The sequence below is a fragment of the Melopsittacus undulatus genome, chromosome 5 (assembly GCF_012275295.1).
Source record: "Melopsittacus undulatus isolate bMelUnd1 chromosome 5, bMelUnd1.mat.Z, whole genome shotgun sequence".
NCBI lineage: Eukaryota > Metazoa > Chordata > Aves > Psittaciformes > Psittaculidae > Melopsittacus > Melopsittacus undulatus.
Genome location: NC_047531.1, coordinates 7,348,473 through 7,364,013, shown reverse-complemented (window position 1 = coordinate 7,364,013; position 15,541 = coordinate 7,348,473). Strand labels below are relative to the sequence as shown.

General features: G+C 49.5%; 1 protein-coding gene and 1 non-coding gene across 2 annotated transcripts; both read right to left on the bottom strand.

Moving 5' to 3' along the window:
* Positions 1 to 10,435: 10,435 nt before the first annotated feature.
* Positions 10,436 to 13,906, bottom strand: RPL18A (ribosomal protein L18a). Its single transcript, XM_031048040.2, has 5 exons — positions 13,825 to 13,906; positions 13,298 to 13,477; positions 12,589 to 12,718; positions 11,038 to 11,147; positions 10,436 to 10,583 (listed from the first exon to the last, which is right to left on the bottom strand). The coding sequence occupies exons 1-5, from the start codon at positions 13,840 to 13,842 to the stop codon at positions 10,491 to 10,493; spliced, it is 531 nt and encodes a 176-aa protein (XP_030903900.1). The 5' UTR covers positions 13,843 to 13,906; the 3' UTR covers positions 10,436 to 10,490.
* On the bottom strand, positions 11,930 to 12,061 carry LOC115946346 (small nucleolar RNA SNORA68). The gene has a single exon (XR_004080441.2). It is a non-coding gene; the product is annotated as a small nucleolar RNA SNORA68 (small nucleolar RNA).
* Positions 13,907 to 15,541: the final 1,635 nt, after the last annotated feature.

Genomic DNA, 15,541 nt, shown 5'->3' with positions numbered 1-15,541 from the left:
AAAACACACTACATTTTTAAATAGGCAGTGGATGCAAAGAATGGCTTTTCGTGTGAAGCAGCCTTTTTACTTAACCTTAACTACATGTTGTCCATTACAGTTTTTTTTATTGTGCATTATATTGTGAACATAGTGTTGTGGTTGAACGCCATCTGGCAAATAAGTACCACGCAGCCATTCACTCAGAAAATGGTAAAATATACTGAGTGAGAAGCAGCCAGTACTGTGGCCAGAACTTCCTGAGATCCTGCAGATCTGAGTTCTGCTTGCACAAAAAGCTGCCTTCTTCCCAAATTCAACTTTATTTACCTAGCTTGCCTAAGGAACTTGTTGTGGTTTAAGCCCAGCTGGTAACTCAGAACCATGCAGCTGCTCTCTCACTCCTCCCCACTTCCTCCCCCCACTCCTGGACACAAACATGACTCGGCTTAACTTTCAAGATCAGATGAAATGGTCATGGATAAAACACACTCTGTATGTGTGTCAACATGGTGATCCCCATCGCAATCAGCATGCAGGTCTTAAGGGTACCCAAAAGCCATTCAGAACCTTCAGAACTCTCAAATGATGCTGCTGTACTTGTCACTGGGGCTGATGTAGTTGCCGTGCTTGCCAGCTTCTCCTTTCCTGAGTCCAGATCTTCCTCCTCTGCCTTGCTGGCAAGTGCTGTGTGGTCTCCTGCATCCTCCTGGGGCTCGGCAGGCAACTTCCAGGGGATGCTCTCAGCCGTCGTCTGGGGCTGGACTTGGCCGCAGGGCTCAGCTCCTCTGCCACCTCCTCCCACTGCTCAGCTACAGCCTCTTTCCACTCCTCCACTGCCTCCTCTTGCTGCTCTGCTACAGCTGCTTGGTCCCCGGGCCCACTCTCCCTGGCAGCTTCTATAGGTACATAGTAAACAAAAAAAAGACTAGGAACAGCATAGGCCCCCTCTGGAAGCTATCGGGAGAATTGGCAACCCCAGGGTGATGGACATCCTATAAGGATGAGCATCAATACTTGGGACACCCATAAGGAAGGCTACAGCATAAGAAGTGGAACAGCAAAGAAGGGCACCCATAGGTATTGCCACCCCTAGGCCTGGCACCCCAAAGATGGACACCCATTTGTACCAGTACCTCAGGGATGAGCACCCTAAAGTGAGGCACCCATTACTATTGGCACCCCATAAGGACAGCACATCAACAATAGTCACCTCATTGCTGGTCACCCAAGGGCTGGTCACCCCAAGGAGGGACACCCCAAAGAGGGGCACCCACAGGTGCTGGTGCTGGTGTCCCTGTTGGTGATGCTGTGCTTAGTGGGCCTGCAGGTGCTGCGGGTGCTGGTCCCCACGTCCATGCCCTGTTGATGACGCTGTTCCCAGGGACTGTAGGAGCTCTGGGCACCCCAGGGTTGGTCACACAAGGAGGGGCACCCATAGGCTGGTATCAGTGCTGGTGCCGGGGACAGGGACACTGAGTTCAGGAGGTCTATGGGTGCTGCAGGTCCCCGGGCTGGGTGCCATGCGGAGCCATGCAGTGTCAGTAGCACTGCTCCCAGAGAGCCTGCAAGCGCTGCAGGATGAGATCTCTGAGCTCCTGTCCGAGCAGGCAGCAGAGCTGCGGCAGCCGCAGCGGGCGCTGGCGAAGGCACTGGTTGAGGGCACTGCGGCAGCCATGTTGGTGGAGGCGGCAGAGGCCCCTCAGCAGTGGGATGAGATCTCAGCCCTGTGCAAGCAGCTGTGGCACCAGCACGAGAGGAGCCCAACCCCGACAGCGCCTGAGCCAAAGGTACCTGTGCACGGCACAAGGGGCAATGTGGGGCATGGGGGGGTGTGAAGAACTCTCAAATGATGCTGCTGTACTTGTCGCTGGGGCTGATGTAGTTGCCGTGCTTGCCAGCTTCTCCTTTCCTGAGTCCAGATCTTCCTCCTCTGCCTTGCTGGGAAATGCTGTGTGGTCTCCTGCATCCTCCTGGGGCTTAGCAGGCGACTTCCAGGGGATGCTCTCAGCCGTTGTGGGGCTGGGCTTGGCCGTGGGGCTCAGCTCCTCTGCCACCTCCTCCCACTGCTCAGCTACAGCCTCTTTCCACTCCTCCACTGCCTCCTCTTGCTGCTCTGCTACAGCTGCTTGATCCCCAGGCCCACTCTCCCTGGCAGCTTCTATAGGTACATAGTAAATAAAAAACAGACTAGGGACAGCATAGGCCCCCTCTGGAAGCTATCGGGAGAATTGGCAACTCCAGGGTGATGTGGCTGGAACTGCTCCAGCCCAATGAGCAGGTCTGGAAGTTGCAATGTTCAGGCCAGCAGCTCACAGAGCAGGGCTGCAGCTGCTGTCCATGAGGCCAGGACTGTACAGAGGAAGTCTTTCCCGCTGCCACCCAGGCCGGCAGCACAGAGGAAGAGGTTGGAGCTGCTGTTGCTGAGGCCAAGACTGCAGAGAGAAAGTCTTGTCCTGCTCTCACCCAGACAAGCAGCCTATGGAAAGAGGCTGGAGCTGCTGATACCCAGACCGGCAGCCCAGGGATATGTTGTCCAAGAAAGGCTTCCTGGGCAGACCCCCAGGGAGCAGGGACTCAGCCGATAGCTCCGCTCCGAGCTCCAGTATGCATCCCAGAGCCATCGACCAGCTGCAAGGGGCAGACAGCAACAACCGGGAGCAAGTGCAGGAACCTGCTGAAGAGCTGCAGAAAATGGTGAGTGATGGAGGGAGATTTGCGCTGGCAGGGGATGAGTGTCCCTCAGCGTCCTCCTGCTCACACAGCCCTCACCTCCTCCTGCTCAACATCTGGGTGGGTGTGAGATGAGACCCACATAGTGGCTCGTTGGTCTATGGGTATGATTCTGGCTTACTGGAGGGGACAGCGGCACCGGGAGGGGTGTGTGTGCCTGGGGAGGGACCAGCACCACCACCCGCCGGGCCCGGTGACCCTGGCACCATCACCCAGGTGTGGGGTGCCAGCTGACATCAGCGGCGAGGCCATGGAGCTCAGGGAGTCCCCATCTGTGGGCAGTTAAGTGCTGCAGTGGGACCCCCACACAGGGCAGCAGGAGGGGCAGTGGAGCAGGGCTTTGGGGACCTGCCTGTCCCAGACTGGGGGCAGCCTGCCCATGAGGTCAGGGCCCGGGCCCAGCATGTGTGGCAGCAGCTGCTGGAGCCAGGCGAGCAGCAGCCCAGGACAGCCCTGCTACAGATCACTGCCAGCGGCTCCCCAGTTGATGCTGTGGCTCTCGGTGTAGGGCAGGTGGAGCAGCTGGAAGCCATGGAGAGCAGCAGCTCCAAGGCAGGGGCTCTCCCGAGTCCCGCAGGCTCCACAGCCCTGGAGCTCTCGCCCCATCATCCTCTCCATCCCCTGCTTCCCCACTCCTGGGAACCAGCAGCTGAGGGACACCATTAGCATCACATGGGCCTCATCTCCACCTCCAGTTTCCTTGGCTTGCCCCAGGGCTAAACCCAGCAGGGGCCTCATCCTGCACAGCACTGAGCTGCTCAGGCACAGGCTTTTCCCGGGTATCCCATAGGGCAGGGCTGGGGACCCAGGTCTTGGTCCCCCATCATCTTCCTCTTCCCCTTCATGAAAGCAGACCTGGGAGAACCTGAGCACCCACAGGCACCCTGAGCCCCCCCCCAGATTGGATGACACCTTGAAACAGAGATGTTGCTTGTTCAAGATGAGGAGAGCACAGTGAGTAATAAAGCAATGCTGTTAAGCCCATGATCCCTCCTGGGATACTCCACAGTGTGGGGGACACTGGATGAACTGGGGCGTCTCTGCTTTGTAAAGCTGAATAGAGCTAGTGGAGCAGTTGCTGTGCCTTTTATCCCATTTCAGTTTCCCTGTGGACTGCACAAGCTCCATTACAAAATAAATAGCCCAGCAGAGATCTTCTGGAAGGTTAAGTGTTAACGGTATTTTGAGAATGTTCACATTTTCTCTGCATACTTTCATATCTATGCAAGCCTTTACTGGCACTGGTCCCTTACAAAAAAGGGCTGATTGCTAAAATATTCTACCTAGTAATTTATACAGTTTTATAAAATGCAGCTCATAAAATGCTGCAGAATGTTTTGTATGGTACAAAGCTCATAAAATACTCTGAAACCTGCATCTCGAAGCAGAGGATAGATCAAACACTTCAGCAGATGAGTTTGGATGACACCTGGCTTTCACGGTGATGGGTTTATTATTGGAATCTGCTGTGCTGGTAAAGGTGGGAGGAGGGAGAGGAAGGCCGGGGGAAGGGAAGAATGGATTGCCATCTTGTGTGATGAGACAGCCCAGGCTTATCACAGACAGGGAATATTATATGCACAAAGGAACAGGGTTACCAGAAATGATTGCCCTCCATCCCCCCAGCACAACCACCATTCTGGGCAAGGAGCAAAGGCTGTCAGCTGGGCAAAGCTAAATAGCCATCAGCTCCCCAGAACGTGGCAAACACTAGATCTGCCTTATACTTTCTCAATAATACATACACACATTTGTCCCATTCACGTCCCCACTGCCCCCAGGCCATGTCCCACCAGCCCATGTCCCCCACTTCTCTATGACCGTGTCCCAGTCATTCCTGTTCCCATCGCCATGTCCCCCTTGTCCCCTTGTCCATATCCCCTGTGCCCCTGGCAGAGTCTCCCCTATCCTCATGGCCAGGTACCCCTTGTCCCAATAATTGCCCTAATGGCCATGCCCACATTGTCCCCAGTGTCCCCTTGTCCATGTCCCCAGTACCCCCCAGCCATTTCCCTCTGCCCCATGGCCATGTCCCCATTGTCCCTATGGCCATGTCCCAGTGCCCCCAGCCCTGTTCCCCTCATCCCCCAGCCGTGTCCCCATGTCCCCACATGGCCCCATCTGTCCCCCTCCTCCTGCCCCCTGCAGGTGCCCCGAGGGCCAGAGACCCTTCAGCCTCTCCCCATGCTTCGACGTCTCCATTGACTTTGCTGACCCCAGCCACGAAGGGACGCTGGGCCAGGTATGGGGGTGGGGGGGCACACAGGGGTTTGGGGGTGCCACCGTGTGCGGTATCATGGACCCTGTCCCTGTCCTTCCCCAGGACAGCACCATCAGCTTCAAGCCCTCCATCCTCTTCATCATGACCTCCACCCTCTTCATTGTGGCCTGCATCATCATCTTCCTTTTCCCCTTTGTGAAGCAGACCTGGGAGAACCTGAGCCCCCCCAGAGCACCCAGACACCCCACAAGAATGGGGTGTTGTGGTTTGGGGGTGCCTAGGTTTCAGGCTTTTGGTGTCTGTGGGTGCCGGTCTCTGTTGTTTCTGGGGTACCGGTGTCTGGGGGTGTCAGTGTTGGGGGTGCCTGTGACTGGGGTTTGGGGCTCCCGGTGCCGGTTGGTGCCGGTTTGAGGGTGCGCTTTGGCGGTTACAGCCCGGTTGCTGTGGCAACGCCTCCAACTGACCAGCCCAACTGACCACCCTCGTTGCCAGGGCAACGCCGCCGTCGCCCCGCCAACAGCCAGCCTCCCAGCATGGCGTTTCCGGAGCTGGCCACGCCCCCCACCGCTATGACCACGCCCCCCGCCGGACTTTAACCCGCCCCTGTCTATAGGCTTGACCCTTTGCGGTGGACACGACCACTTCCCGTCGTTGCCAAGGGCAACGTCGCTGTGAGGGTGTGATGAACACATAAATGTAATGGCTTTCTCAAATCATAGGTGTGGATATGTGGATATAACTATATGGGTTTACAGTAACAAAAACAAAGCTCGTTAAAGACACAAGATTAGACAACAAGTTAAAAAGGGCCAGAACTGAGCAAAACGGAGTCACATAGTAAAAGAATCTGTAAAGGTAAAGAAAGAGGGAGCGGGGCTTGATATAAGAAAAGCTACTGCCTGGAAAATTAAAGTACTTTTTAGCTTAAGTTGTAGAAAGAGAACAATGTTTATGATGTAAATCTGTAGAATTTAGTGGCCCCACTAAACATGAGTTAATTGCTTCAAACTGGTCCTCTAAAGTATCTTCAGCTTTAAAGATCAATGTTTGTGTTGTAAGTCTGTGGTGAGATAACAGGATTTAGTGACCCCACTGAACATGAATGAGTTATTTCACACCATCCTTCTACTTATCAGTTAGTTTAGAGACAGAGCCTCCCAAACATCTGCTAGCTTGGGATACTCCTTGTCTGCCTGTCCTGCTATAAATTTTGGAGGAAGGTCACACTGTTTTAAATCTTTGTTAGTTATCAGAATAATGACAGATCTGGCTGGTTTTAGCCAGTTGTGTGATTACTGGGGCATCCAACTGTGCCAAAGGTGAAAAGTACGCTGTGAGGAAGACTGCTTACTTCATCTTGAAGACCCCTACTCACATGAGGAAGACTGCTTACTTCATCCTCAAGACCCCTGCCCACAATCACCAAAGTGCAGCACACAGATGCCAAGAGGAGACTTATGATAATAAGTTCCAGGAGCTAGTTATAATATTCCCCACCTATATGTGGGTATTATGTATATGTATGTGACTAATGGAATTGTGAAAGTATATAAACCTGTAACAAACACTAATCACTTGCGCCTCTGGCTACAGTCATGCGCCCAGTGCCATTTGCTTTTGCTTTATTGACTTTGCCCCTCAATAAAACATTGTTATCTTGTTTAGAGGAGAGAATTCATATTTCACAAGGGGGAGACTCCCCCCATTTATGTAAACCTGGGGACCCCCTCTCACAACACCCTTGGGACCCCCCATAACATCGCCTTGGGGACCCGATCATGTCACTGGGGGTGAGAACACCTTGGGTTCCTCCATCCCATCACCCTCGGGAGGAACCCTCAATCCCACCATGCTGGGGACCCCCTACCATGTCACTGAAGAATGGGGTTGTCTGAAGAATAGGGGGGATTGAAGAATGGGGTTGATTGAAGAATGGTATTGTAAACAAGTAACTTAGAATCATAGAATAGTTAGGGTTTAAAAGGACCTTAAGATAACCCACTTCCAACCCCCCTGCCATGGGCAGGGACACCTCACACTAAACCATATCACCCAAGGCTTCATCCAACCTGGCCTTGAACACTGCCAGGGATGGAGCATTCACAACCTCCCTGGGCAACCCATTCCAGTGCCTCACCACCCTAACAGGAAAGAATTTCTTCCTTAGATCCAGTCTAAACCTCTGCTGTTTATGTTTCAATCCATTACCCCTTGTCCTATCACTACAGTCCCTAATGAATAGTCCCTCACCAGCATCTCTGCAGGCCCCCTTCAGATACTGGAAGGCTGCTATGAGGTCTCCACGCAGCTTCTCTTCTCCAGGCTGAACAGCCCCAACTTTCTCAGCCTGTCTCCATACAGGAGGTGCTCCAGTCCCCTGATCATCCTCGTGGCCTCCTCTGGACTTGTTCCAACAGTTCCATGTCCTTTTTATGTTGAGGACACCAGAACTGCACACAATGCTCCAAGTGAGGTCTCAGAAGAGCAGAGTAGAGGGGCAGGATCACCTCCTTCAACCTGCTGGTCACTTCAAGGACCTTAGCCTTTGTTAGCAGCTATAGAGGAAAGGAAATGACCAAGATCAGCTTTGCCAGAATGGGCCCAGTGGTTACTGATGTGACAATGATCCTGAAACAAAGCAATGAAGAAATAACCACCAGGGTCCCAAAGCCCACTGCCACATTTTAGTGCGCATGCGGAAGGGATTCTCTAGAAGTAGGATGTAATGTAAGTAATCTAATGAATATATCTGTTTAAGGACAATGTAGAATCATAGATGAGACATGCTATGAGGAGCAATCCTTCGTGTCTCCCAGTGCCACAATAAAGAATTCCTGCTTGTCAGCTTCAACTTTGTTGCCAAGTTCCTGGAGATTTCTCCAAAGCAATTTGGCACCCAGGTGGGACCCTCTGCTCGGCTGCAGGACCCACTGAGGGCAGGACTCCCTAGGGCCCCCAGGATGAGTTTCCCCAGAGGGACCCCTCTACCCACTGGGATCACTGCGTGAGCAGACAAGAACCATCACCATCATTGCAAAAGTATTATTTTATTTTATGGCATTCCATAAGGCATAGCAGACGTCCTAAGTGGGAACGCCAATTAGTGTTCCATAAGGTGTAGGAGACATCCAATGCAGGAATACGGGAACATGGTCAACATTCCGTAAGGTGTACGCAGGAATAAGAAATCCTTCCGTAAATTGGGATAGGAAAATCTCGTAGGTGAGGGCGTATTCCCAGCTGCTAGCATCCGTCTGGTGGACAGGTATACGTTCTGAATTGTTCTGTAAGGCACAGGAGATGTCACATGCGGGAACACGGTTGTGTTTTCCTGGTACCTGACCCAAGTTCTGACAGCTGGTGTTTGATGCCATGCTTGGGTAACTCATGAACAGCAAACCGTATGTATTTTTATCATGCTGCTAATTGGTATTTGTGTACTTGGTGCATGTTTTTGTTTTAGAAATTGTGAGCAAGTGAGTGGAATGTTTGGAATCCCGTGTGTGCATAGTGTGTATAAGGAAATAATGGGAAATAGAGAAGAGAAATAATAGAAAAGAGCCCTTTGGGATGTGTTCTGGCTCATTGGAAAGAATTAGGAGGATCCCCCAGGGGCTCAGTAAATAAAAAGAGTTTAATGAAATATTGTAACCTATGGTGGCTATTATATACCTTGGAGGATCAGGAAAAATGGCCCAAAAATGGGACCTGGAATTATAATATCTTGTTGTAATTAATGCTATTTTTAGAGACGACAAGGAAAATGGGATGAAGTTATATATGCAGATACGGTTTTCAGCAGGAGTGGCAGACGGAATACAAAATTAATGTAACTCTACAAGATCCCTTAATTTTGGCTTTGGAAAAGGACAGGGAAAACCAGAAAGCTAAGCTGGAAAGACGTCATTCAGCCTGTGATATTGGGGAAAGATGTTTAAAAACTCAGAATCAGGAAAATAGGTTGGAGGATTACGAATCACAATTACCACCGAGAGAGGCACCCTCGGCATCTGCCCCATCTGTTATTGATAAGGAGGAAGAGGTTGCTGTCACTGGCAACAGAGCAGAAGGACCTGTGAATGTTAAAGAAGCCTGGAGAGTGGACAGGAACCAGGAACAGGTAAAGAAAAAGCTGAGTTGTGCTATAGGCACAGCTACGGTGGCTGCTTTGGGGCAAGCAGAAACTGGTGGAGGGACTAATGGGAGAGGATGAGGCAGAGATAGAGGAGGAATGTCAGGCAGAGGTGAAAGAGTGAATTCTTCTTCTGTGGGATGGGATCAGTGTGCATACTGTAAGGAATTGGGACTTTGGAAGTGAGACTGCTCTAAAACGAATACCCACAAGGTGGCTCAGGTGGCTGAATTAGAACTAGACTGACAGAGATCTGGGGAATCTACCCTTGCAGATCCACTTGTTAAATTAAAGCCAGGGACTAGAGAAAATGAAGTGGAATTTTTAGTGGATATAGGAGCAACTTATTCGGTGTTAAATCAGAAGGGAATTTAGTCAGGTGTATCTGGGAGTATTGGGCATCTGAAACTCCAGATATGGTGAAAAAAAACGCTTTGCTGTTGAAGTAGAAATAAAAGGGGGAGCTGCCCGATTAGAATAAACCAATATCCCTTAAAATTGGAGGATTGAATCAAAGAAATAATTGATAATTTTTTAAAATATGGATTATTGAATGTGAATTGTAATATAATATTCCTATCATGCCAGTAAAGAAATCCAATGGGAAAAGTTACTGATTAGTTCACGATCTCAGAGCGATCAACAAAATTGTGGAGGATATTTATCCTGTAGTAGCTAATCCACACACCTTATTGACTAAATTGAGTAACAATCAGAAGTGGTTTACCATTCTGGACTTAAAGCATGCATTTTTCTGTCTATCCCAGCCAAAGAAAGTCAAAATTAATTTGCTTCTGAATGTGAAAACCCAGAAACAGGAAGGACATAGCTCACTTGGATGGTATTACCTCAGGGATCTAAGACCAGTCTGATCATTTCTGGAAATTGCTACTGAAACTGAGAAAGAATTTGTTCAATGGGCTGTAGAGCTGTTAAAACTTTCTAGGGCTAAATGGATACCGGGTATCTAAATCAAAGGCTCAACTAATTTGAACTCAAGTATCTTATTTAGGATAGAAATAACAGGACGAGAACTTGGAGCAGCTCGGAAGGAAGCAATCTGTCAAACACCATTATCATCCACAGTTAAAGATCTCCAGACTGCTACTGCTGAATCCAGGACAGAACTAAATGGATGTAGGATTCTACAGCTGCTCAACAACAGATCTACTCTGATCTGGAAAGCTGGTTATTAACATTTTGGTTTAGTGATGGGATATTTTGATGATTCAAAGTCAGCACTTGAATGCACCTGTTTCAAGGGAATTGTAGCTGTACATAGCAGGCTGCCAACAGTTTAGAAAAATACAGAATAAGAAGGGGTGCTCCTTGGTATCCAGGACACTGTTTCCAAATGAAGACTATGAGTCAAAGGTTCAAATAAGATCTTTATTACAACACAGAGTTGACAGCACGTTTCCGTATTTAAAAGAAAGTGTTTGGTCTCTTGGTGGTGAAACGTGGTTTGTGCTGGCGACGCAGAACTCTGTGTGGCAGAGGGAACTTGATTTTAGAATCCTGCAAGAAAAATATTTCCGCATTAATTGAGATACTAGATGAACAACAGAAAATAGTTTGTAATAAACAACTAAGCTATATTCAACTGCTAATTATGTACAGAAAACTAATGCACCCACAGATTACACACAGATTACAGTTCGGGGGAGCTAACAGATGCTTTGGTTTTGCAAATTTTGTAAAGAAACACCTGCTAAAGGCACATTTTGGCACTGTAGTATGTATTTGGATTAGTTTTAGTTTCATTCAAGCAGTTCTAGAAACCATTATCAGTAATATAACAAAATTGAAAACCTATGCACACAGGTATTCCTTTGTTATTTGAGTTCCTATCCTTTGCTATTTGGTTCCTTCGCTATTTGAGCCAGCAAAGGAAACCTTTACCAGAGAACTCCCCATCCCAGTCCAGGCTTAGACCCGGACCCACCAGACACTGTGATGTTACTGCACTTACATGGAACTGCTTCACTGCTGGTCTACGGCACTTGCTAGCAGCAATCTCCTCAACTTTCATGATCTGAATAGAGTGAGCACGGGCACGGTGACGGGCTCCCATATCACGGTCTGTAACAAGGAAACTCATTCACCCATTTCAAAACTTAAGACATTTTCAGTTCAAAAATCTTACTACCATCTTTTCAGGAAATGTTTACAGTATCATCTACAACTTTTAACATCACTTTTCTTCTAAGTTCTTTACTTAAACACACTGGGTTTAGTATTTAAAGCAATAGCAGAAATATCACAGAAACAACATGCAGCAGCCAACTGCAACTCTTAACCAAACTCCTCCAAGAAAGTGCCACCTTATTCCTCTTGCCTGATCTCAAGATGGTAGACATGTACAGAAGTAATCTACTATTTCCCTTTTTGCACAAGAAAACTGATTGAATCAACACTGAAATATAATTACTGAAGACAGGTGAACTTAAAAAAAACCCCAAAACATTCTCTTCCAAAGTCAGGTCCAAGTAAAGGTAAAATCTGAGGTTATCTTTTCTTGAAACTGACAAGTGATAGAAACATGGATTATTAAGGCCACATAATTAAGCTTTCAGAACAGAAGCTATCTGTGCATGGACTACCTGAAAATTCCTCCCTGTAGCAGTGCAATCACTGTCTTTAAATCTTGATGTCCACAGCTAGTTTCACCAGATACACTTACTGAAATACTATTGCACCTACAATGCTTTCAATGAAGATCTAACATGCTTATTAAAAACTTACCTGTCAAAAGTATTCTTGAACATAAAAGTATCAGACTCATTGTATAGTGACAAAATTAAGTTCTCAGGACTCTGAAGCAGTCCTTCAGTATGTTAATTAACAGGAATTATTGTGTAAGTCAATGTAGAACCTTAAATTTCACTTTCAACAGCACTTCAGCTTTTGAAAGGCGACAAGATACCTTTAATATCTGCACACATGACAAGAATATTGTTATGAGTAACAATATTCTTTGGGTTTTTATGTGCATTCTGTTGTGTTCATAACACTTCTATAATACTGGAATCAACAGCCTCACCTAAACAAATGGTCTGTCCCTCAATCACATCACATCACAGACTGAAATAATGACAACCTTTAATTCTCCTTGAATTGAGGCAATGAGATCTTGGAGCAGCACAGGGTTTTTTTACTTGCTCTCCAAAGGACAGATCTAATATGTTCCACATGATATCTGAAATATTGTCTCTGCAAGGCTTGGGAAGATATACAGCACTTAAAAGGTCATGAAACTCTGTCTGTACAGCAAAACCACTACTACAATGTAGGAAGTCACACAAAGATGAAGCAGGAATATTTTCAGCAAAACTGTATAGTGGTAACAAGATACCACATACATCATACAGACATCTATGCACTTGTCCAGGCACTCACGGCTTTATTTTACCAGTGTTACATTTATCTTACTATTGATAAAGTCAGCCCACCTTATGTCCAGTTTAAGATTTAATCTATTTTATTTAACTATTCTATACCTCAAGCAGTTAGATGTACTTACAGCACTGGGTGACAGCACCAGCAGTGGTCAGATCCCGGTACTCCCTGTACATGTTGTGAGTTCCACTACGAGAATCATAGCGCAGCCAAATACCAAAATTCTTTACCCGCAGAGGGGACTTCTCATAAACCTGGAATTAAACACGAGCACAAAAGCAGTTACACACGTACCTCACCAGCCTTGTGCAAGTTTGAATATTTAGAGTTCTAAGAAAACCACTGTACTATGTTTTATTGTAAAAACCAGCTATTTGTTCTTTCTCCACAGCCACGTAACTATATTAAAGCCTCAGTAATTCAGAGGGAAGAGTTTTAGTAATTCAGCACAGAAAGAAAAATACACACATGATTTCATTTCTGAAACTCTAAACGATGTCCTTTAAGTATCAAGGCAGAGGAGTGGAAATATACAAATATCTACTTTCCAAGGATTATGAATGGCCAGATGACTCTTATATTCCATATGAAACAAACACCAGAACCAGACAACAGCATTGACTAGTAACATAATTCACAACTCAAGTGTTGGGAAGTTTTGGTTTAGTTTACTAGGCATATACTGTTAATTTGTCACCCAGCTTCACAGCAACTGAAGCATAAGTCAATTTCAGTCTCACCCCCAATAATAGCACTTCATATAAATTCCTTCCACATACACCAGCTGAAATTCTTTACGTATCTCCCATTTTTTTATGCTTTAAATCCCGCACCTGGCCGCAGTACACAATCTCTCCAGAAGACTTCTTCATCTTCTTCAGCTGAGAGACGAAGTACCAGAACCGGGACTTGGCGACAACATGGTTGGGTGCGAAGATGCGCATACGGTAGAGAGGAGGAGTCGTGCACTTCGGCGTGGGCAGGCATCGCCCCACCACCTTGTACTCCCGCAGCTGGACGAACACGACACACACACTGCATGAACCCCTCCGTGCCAACGCAGTGGAAGGGATAGGGAAAGACTAACGACCCAAGCAGACCGCCCCACGGTCCTAGCTGTGACCTCCGCCGATCACGGCCCCCTTCCCCGGGAGGCGCGGCCTCCCCATGCATCCGGCGAGAGCGGCACCGCCGCCATGTTCACTGCTCGCTTCCCTCAAGAGCCTGGCAGGGCCACTTGGACGCGCAGAAGCCGCTCTCAAGTGCCGCAAGCCCACGCCGCCGCCCTCCCAACGGCAGCCTCAACCTCGGTCCGAGCCCCGGTGCCTGCCGTGCGCCCGGTACCCCGGCCCCCGCTCACAGTGCCCGACGCCTTCATGGTGCTGCCTCCTCCGCGGCCCGCAGGAAAGGAAAGGCCGAACCCACCGCCGCCTCCCGTCACCCGTCCGCCGGAAGTCCCGCCCCCGCCCGTCCTGCCCGTCCATTGGCTGGGACGAGAGCGCCATTGGCGGAGGCAGCCGTCAGTCTCCGCTCAGGTTCCGGTCCGACGGAGACCGCGTGGTCCGGCAGCGCCTCTATGGCCCGCAGCCAGCAGAGCCCCTCGGAACCTCGGCCCCGCACGGTCTCGGTCCCCATAGGAAGAGGCTCGGTTGAGCGTGCCGCTGTCTCCCGTCGTCCCTGACCACGTTACAGAGGAGGACGTGGCAGGGAGGCGCCCGTAGGAGACAGAAGCCGGTACCGCGCTTCCCTCGGGACGGGAGCCAGGCATGGCCTCCCTTTCTCACAGGTACAGGTAGCTGTCCCTATGGGTGTGTGTGTGTCTCCTGCTGCGTTTGGCGCTGCTCCGTTTCATGACTGGTCCAACCCCTGCTTCCCCTGCGCACTGCGGCTGGGGACGGTTCTGCAGCAGGAAAAAACCTTTTAAGATAATCAAGTTCAAACCTTTACCCCAGGATGCCAAGACCACCACTTAAACATGTCATTAAGGGACACATCTACACGGTTTGTTAACATTTGCAGGGATGGTGATTCCACCGCTTCCCTGTTCCAATACCTGATCACTCTCTGTCAGCATAAACTTATAATATACAATCTAAACCTCCTCTGGCAGAGGTTGAGGCCATTGCCTCTTGTCCTGTCACTTGTTATTTATAACACTGACCACCACCTCACTACAACCTCCTTTCAGGTAGTTACAGAGAGTAACAAAGTCCCCTCTGAGCTTTCTCCAGACTAAACAACCCCAGTTCCCTCAGCTGCTCCTCATAAGACTTGTTCTCCAGACCCTTCACCAGTTCCATTACCTTTCTCTGGACTCGCTCTAGCTCCAAAATGTCCCTCTTGCATTGAGGGGTCCAGAACTGAACACTATTCAAGGTGCAGCCTCGCCAGCACTGAGTACAGGGGGATGATCACTGTCCTGGCCTATTGGCTATGGTGTTTCTTAGGCCAAGATGCTGTTGGCTTTCTTAGCTGCCTGGGCACAAGCCGGCTCACATTCAGTGACCATCAGTTCAGCACCCTCAGGTCCTTTTATTTGCAATGGTGTTATAACTGATTCCACAGACACGCACAACCCTAACCTCTCCCCTTCCACCCTGCATAGATCACTGTGCTGCAGAACATTACGGGCTGACACTGCTGTCACATAAGCCGATCCTCACTATCCGCCTTTTCACTGTCAGGCCCTTTCTCGTGCGAGCCACTGGGCAGGCCGCCCCCGTCTGGTGAGCTAGCACCCGAGGCACTGAGTGTGTTGAAGCACGACTTGCTGTGCCACTGCTGCCAGCACAGGGCTTCCGGGTCCCGGGAGGAGTTTGGAAGCGGAAGGGCCCAGTCCCGGTGTATTAAATAGGGGCGGATGGGTTTAGAGCGCCGTAAGGGGTGAGCAGGCGCACCCGCGCCTGGTGGGCGGCACACGGCGCTGAACGCCACGCTCACGCTCCGCAGGGCGCAGGACTACGGCTCCCAGCATGCCGTGGGGTCAGCGCATCCCGGCGTGCCCTGCACCGGCCGCGAGCGGCGGTGAGCGCGGCACGCTGGGAGCTGTAGTCCTGCAGGCAGGCGGGCTGAGGGGC

What these genes read in the sequence shown, in the direction of transcription:
- RPL18A (XM_031048040.2), bottom strand. An exon ending in AGATTGTGTACTGCGGCCAG is followed by an intron (nt 12,719 to 13,297) that starts GTGCGGGATTTA and finishes GTTTAATTCCAG; the next exon opens with GTTTATGAGAAGTCCCCTCT. An exon ending in TGGTGCTGTCACCCAGTGCT is followed by an intron (nt 11,148 to 12,588) that starts GTAAGTACATCT and finishes TCCTTGTTACAG; the next exon opens with ACCGTGATATGGGAGCCCGT.